This window comes from Triplophysa rosa, linkage group LG5 (genome assembly GCF_024868665.1).
Source record: "Triplophysa rosa linkage group LG5, Trosa_1v2, whole genome shotgun sequence".
Lineage (NCBI taxonomy): Eukaryota > Metazoa > Chordata > Actinopteri > Cypriniformes > Nemacheilidae > Triplophysa > Triplophysa rosa.
In genome coordinates this window covers 3,183,654-3,189,653 of record NC_079894.1, presented here as the reverse complement: position 1 = coordinate 3,189,653, position 6,000 = coordinate 3,183,654, and the positions used below count along the sequence as shown (strand labels likewise).

At 47.9% G+C, this 6,000-nt stretch overlaps 1 protein-coding gene across 1 annotated transcript; it reads left to right on the top strand.

The window, feature by feature from the left end:
- The first annotated feature begins 191 nt into the window (after nucleotides 1–191).
- LOC130554934 (cytochrome P450 2F3-like) lies at nucleotides 192–1,405 on the top strand. Its single transcript, XM_057334846.1, has 3 exons — nucleotides 192–828; nucleotides 974–1,115; nucleotides 1,199–1,405. The coding sequence occupies exons 1-3, from the start codon at nucleotides 631–633 to the stop codon at nucleotides 1,378–1,380; spliced, it is 522 nt and encodes a 173-aa protein (XP_057190829.1). The 5' UTR covers nucleotides 192–630; the 3' UTR covers nucleotides 1,381–1,405.
- The last annotated feature ends 4,595 nt before the right edge of the window (nucleotides 1,406–6,000 follow it).

Here is a 6,000-nt window from a genome sequence, read left to right as displayed (position 1 = left end):
TGTGTAAGTCACCAAATCCAACCTTATATTGTCTTAATCACTGCCTAAACCGTTTTGAAACATGTGAGGCATTCCTAGCAACTGTTAAATAGACTTTGAAAACATTATTATTAGCGATAACACAGTTCCCCCGCTCTCCCCGACTTCACTAGTTGGCCTCGCAGATAATAAGTATGGATGATAAGGGACGGATAGTATGCGTATTTGGCGTGCTGTCCCGGGGAGAGGGCTCCGAGCTTGGTAGTTCCTCCGAACTCGGATCGCCCGCCCCTTGTCTGGGGAGAGGGCCCCGGGCCTGGTATGTGCCCAGACCCAGGTCGTTCCCCCCCAGTTATGCTGCGGTAAAAACGGGCTGATGGTGAGGAGTTGGGGTGGAGGAAAGATGCTGCGAAAATGTAGAGAGAATCAGGGTAAGGCGTCTTGTCTATTTGTAGGGGGGGGTGTTTCCCGAGCTAAAAGGATGATTGGTGAGATTGGTTATAGGAAACCAGTCGGGTTAGTTATCGGCACATGCTCCTCCCCAACTTTGTTAATAAAACATCATTTAACATGTCATTATGATGATGTGATGTTTTCATCTCAAATATTTTTGGTCACAATATTCATACTAATAGCAATATGGTTTGATGTATGGATGTAGAGGAAATGCAGAGGGAGATTGATCAAGTTATCGGACGGGAAAGAATCCCAACAATGGAAGACAGGAAGTCCCTCCCCTTCACGGACGCTGTGATTCATGAAGTTCAGCGATATATGGACATTGTCCCACTCAGTGTTCCTCATTACGCCACACGTGACATCTCATTCCGAGGTTACGTGATTCCAAAGGTAACAATCTCTAGAGCTCATACGCTGCTCTTGTATTTTACCTAGTTCTTGGATTGTCCTGCAATACAAACCGAAGATATAAATCCAATACCTCTTCACGTGTTGTTTTCAATCTGGAATGAGTTTACATTTGTGATTTCTCCAGGACACAGTGATCATTCCCCTGTTGCACTCTGTCCTGAGGGATGAGGGACACTGGGAGAGCCCTTGGACATTTAACCCCAACCACTTCCTGGACGCCAATGGCAACTTTAAAAAGTGTCCAGCCTTTATGCCCTTTTCTGCAGGTAAACTACAAAACATCTAATCCAAACAGCTCCGGCATGAGCTAGCCTACATGAGCTACCTTTCCTCTGCTTTATCTCTGCAGGTAAACGCTCTTGTGTTGGAGAATCTCTGGCTCGTATGGAGCTATTTCTGTTCATCGTGTCTCTACTTCAGAAGTTTAGCTTCACTAGTCCAACGGGTCCAGATAGCGTAGACCTCAGTCCTGAACTCAGCAGTTTCGCCAACATGCCTCGATACTATCAGCTCATTGCCTCCCCCCGCTGATCGACGTGGACACGGGGACCTCTCTCAAAATAAGCGCACTTGTCAGAGAAAATGAAATCGACACGAAATATACTTTGTTCACTCTTAAAGCTTCAGATGTAAACAGTCTGAGAGAATTCCTCTGTCTACATGTTAAGGCTGTTGTTAATATATATATAATCAGTATTACTGCCCTTTTCTTTGCTTTATCTATTTCTTTCATCTTCTACTGTTTTATCTTTTATGTTTGTTTGTTAATGTTTGGTCTTGTTAGTAGTTGGTTTTAGTTCCCCCGTAGTGTAGATAAATAAACCGCATGTGTATCCACGCTCGAATTGTTTCTGTGTTTATTTATCACATATCAACGTCACTTAAACTGCTTGATTTCGTTAAGATTTCTGAAGTGGTACTGTACTACAGTAAGAGTATTGTTTTTCCAGGCCAGGGGAGTAATATTTCTTAGAGTTAATATACTCTGCTGATCACTCGGTGGACGAGTGTATTTAGTTTGTCGCTGTTATTAGCTCTGCTGCATCAGGTTAAAGTGATATAAAATAATTAATGGTTAATCACAATTAATTATACGTATGTTATGTGGTTAAACTCATAGTTTCCCCGAAATACACTACAACACGCACCGCAAGTTTGTGAGAACCCGGTGCCAAATGACTGTAGACGACCTGATTCTGGACGGGGTGTCGTAGTGGCAGAGCAGCTCATCGCTGCAATCCATTGAAAGTCATCCCCGGGTCCAACCTTTTGTCGGGGGAGACCTCGACTTCACCTCTCCCCCAGGGCCGGGTCCCAGCGGACGGGGGCCGCCAAAACCTAAGTCCTTTCGGGTTGACCAGCTTTTGGTCGTCCGGAGGGCGCGGGCTGGGTGCTTACCCAAGAGGAGTGCTTAAGCGCGGTAGCTAAGGGAGGCTGCCAGTGCTCCAGGCATTCCAGGGCAGTCGGCCCCGGGCTGGGTGCACCGTGTCGGACTTAGGTTTAGAAGCTCGGGTTAGCTCCAGGGCAGTCGGCCCGGGCTCGAGGCCGGGCTGGGTCCACCTGTCGGACTTAGGTTTAGAGGCTCTCGGGTTCAGATAGGGCAGTCGTCCCGGAGCTCCGAGGCGGGCATGGGCGCACCTGTGGTCGGACTTAGGTTTAGGAGCTCTCCGGGGATAGCTCCAGGGCAGCGGTGGCGGAGCTCCGAGGCCGGGCAGGGCGCACCCTGGTCGGACTTAGGTTTAGGAGCTCTCGGGGTTAGCTCCAGGGCAGCGGTGGCGGAGCTCCGAGGCCGGGCAGGGCGCACCCTGGTCGGACTTAGGTTTAGGAGCTCTCGGGGTTAGCTCCAGGGCAGCGGTGGCGGAGCTCCGAGGCCGGGCAGGGCGCACCCTGGTCGGACTTAGGTTTAGGAGCTCTCGGGGTTAGCTCCAGGGCAGCGGTGGCGGAGCTCCGAGGCCGGGCAGGGCGCACCCTGGTCGGACTTAGGTTTAGGAGCTCTCGGGGTTAGCTCCAGGGCAGCGGTGGCGGAGCTCCGAGGCCGGGCAGGGCGCACCCTGGTCGGACTTAGGTTTCGAAGCCCGCAGTTGGCCCAGAGCCGATGCTGGGTCTGGGGTGGCACTGCGGTCGGATTAGGTTTCGAAGCACGCGGAGAAGCTGCAGGGCAGTAGGCCAGAGCCTCCGAGGCTGGCTGGGTGACTGTTCGGTCGGACACGGGACGCCGTGACTAAACATGAATATCTTAAGGTATGGCAAGAAGCCTAACGGGGTCCCGATCGAGTCATTCCGGAGGGTGTAGCTCCGAACGTGGGGAACGCAGAGACTCAAGGCAGGCATGTTCGAAAGGTCTGGCCTGTCCCTTTCGACGAGCCGTGCTCGAGCCCGCTGGGTCATCGGGCCCTGGAAGGCGACGGGTCTTCCGCCTCGCCTTCTGGGCATCCCTGATCGACTCGCCCGGGTCCGCAGCGCCTCGAGCCTGGGCTCGTCGGATAGGTCTCGGACTGTCCCCTTTCGAACGAGCCAACGTCTCGAGCCCGTGGGCCGTCGGGTTCCGGAGCTGTGATTTTTTCAAACGTCCGCGGTTACGGGAGCTCTAGCTCCGGCTCCCGGTGTGCACAGACTTCGACCCGGGCTCGTCTAGCCTTCTGACTTTTATAAGAACACGGACTTAGAGTTTTCCCCTGAACTCGTTAAAAATCAGCTGTGTTTTGCTCAAACCAGCCCTCAGGTGTTGCTCTGAGCTGACTCTCGGCTGGGTGGCTCCGCCGCGAGCGTCAGAAGAACCGTGTCTGAACGGCCGTAAGGTTGACAGACAGGTAGCCTTCTGACTTATAAGAACACGGACTTAGAGTTTTCCCTAGAGCTCGTGAAAAATCAGCTACGATTGTCTGAATGTAGCAGTCAGGTGGTGACCTGAGCGGGCTCGCTGTGGAGTTGCGCCGCAGCGAGAATCTGAAGGACCGTGTCTGAACGGCCATAAGGTTGACACAGACATGTAGTCCTCAGACTTATAAGAACACGGACTTAGAGTTTTCCCCAGAGCTCGTGAAAAATCAGCTGCGATTTGCTCAAACCAGCCCACAGGTGGTGCCCTGAGCGGACTCGCGGCTGGGTGGCTCCGCCGCGAGCGTCAGAAGAACCGTGTCTGAACGGCCATAAGGTTGACAGACAGGTAGCCTTCTGACTTGTAAGAACACGGACTTAGAGTATTCCCCGGAACTAGTGAAAAATCAGCTGCGTTTTGCTCAAACCAGCCCACGGGTGGTGCCCTGAGCGGACTCGCAGCTGGGTGGCTCCGCCGCGAGCGTCAGAAGAACCGTGTCTGAACGGTACCAAAATTTGCGTTGAGTGTGGAACAGAACGATGGCACAATGGGTAAACTGTAAGTTTTCTAATGGCTTGGCTTGAACAATCTTGAAATATAAAGAGTGGCTGGCTAAGGATCCCACATGGAAACGAAAGCTAAATGCACTTTGTGTAAAATATCTTTCCCACATATTTTTTTCAGGTTGTAGCTACAGATATTGTTAGACTCATATACTTCAGATGACCTGCATAGTGATAGAACAATCTATGAATAATAACCGTACGTTCATTTCAAACCCTGTTTCTATGCAAATTAGGTGCTTTACATATTGTACCCTATTAACGAAACAGCGGCAATGAACGTCATGCTTTTTGCGGGCAGTAAACAGAATTTTATTTAAGGACTTTTTAAAACTTTCTAGCATTCATAGCAGTAGTTATTAATCAAACAATGAAGAAGAGATTTATACCTGGCAAACATCTACATATATTTCCAGTTTCGCTTTCAGCCTTTTATTGAGCCATTTACTGGTTCCAGTGTTGGAGCATCTTAAAGTCCCAGCAGTTAATGCTAGATTGTTGTATCCCTCCCCATCCCTCATGCATAACGTCGCTGTCGGGCGGAAACCTCGTATGTCCAAATTTGGTTAATTTTATATTTTTTCACAAATCGATGCTATTGGTCAGTCCCCATGTGGGTCTGTTATTTTTTACAAATTATTAACCAATCTAAAGTGTTGAAAATAGCTTGAGAGCAAATCTCTTAACTCCATTGGACACTTCAACTGTCTGAGAAGTCTCGTAACTCCACCTCTTCTTCACTCGGCGGGAGCTTCTCGGCATTATGTCTCCTGATTGAACGTTTTTTAGACAATAACGAGTGAAAATAGTTAGGTTAGATACATTTGAGTAGGTCTGTTTTGTTAAAAATCGATAGCTGTAATGCTTCGGTGCAGAAGGAAGCCCGTGAGCCACGAAGGTAAATTTGCGAGCAGATTCGGCTAATTTCCGCCTATTAGACAGCCTAGTCAGCTCATCGTTTTTTGTATTACATCACTTATAGTTCTTAAACCTTTAAAATAGAGTTTAGGAAGATGTATGTAACCACAGTCGTTAGCTTTGGTTAACGATTGAAGCCTTTTCTCTTGTCAAGAGGCTTAACGTGACCGCCGACTTTATTTGCGTGCAGATTAACTTCCGCATATATTAGACAGCCTGTTTAACGTTTTATTTTGGTATTGCATCACTCATAGCTCTAACGTTTAAAATAGAGATTAGGAAGATGTATTTAACCACAATCATTAGCTTTCATTAGCTTTTAAAGCCTCGTCTCTTGTCAAAAGGCTCAACGCGACCGCAGACTTTGATGAACACTGCTGGCAGCAGCGACGTCTGTGTCCGTACCATCTTATCAATGACAGCGTAATCTCGTATCTCCCTGCTCCCAAATCATAAACCTTGTATCTCTGATTAAACATGGTTTTGGGGAAATGTTGTGTTAATGTTGGTACACAACAGTGTGATTGTGTGCAACACTATTGATATGATAGCAATATAAGGTATAATACCAACTTTAACAATACAATGTTTAATAACTCAAAAAATATGCAGTTTTTTAACTTCCTGAAAAATAATGGTTTTGGAGATACGAGGATTCCTCCCGACAGCGACGATATACATATTCATATCCTTATTGACCTGTGCTTGGTGAATTTTAGACTCCCTCCAGCCCTGATAGATCACTTTGCACTAATAATTAATTTAAAAAAAACATTTGTATATCTTGTAGTACCTCTGCTGAAATAACAATGAAACATTATATTAGATTATGAATTAATCAGAATCAGAATC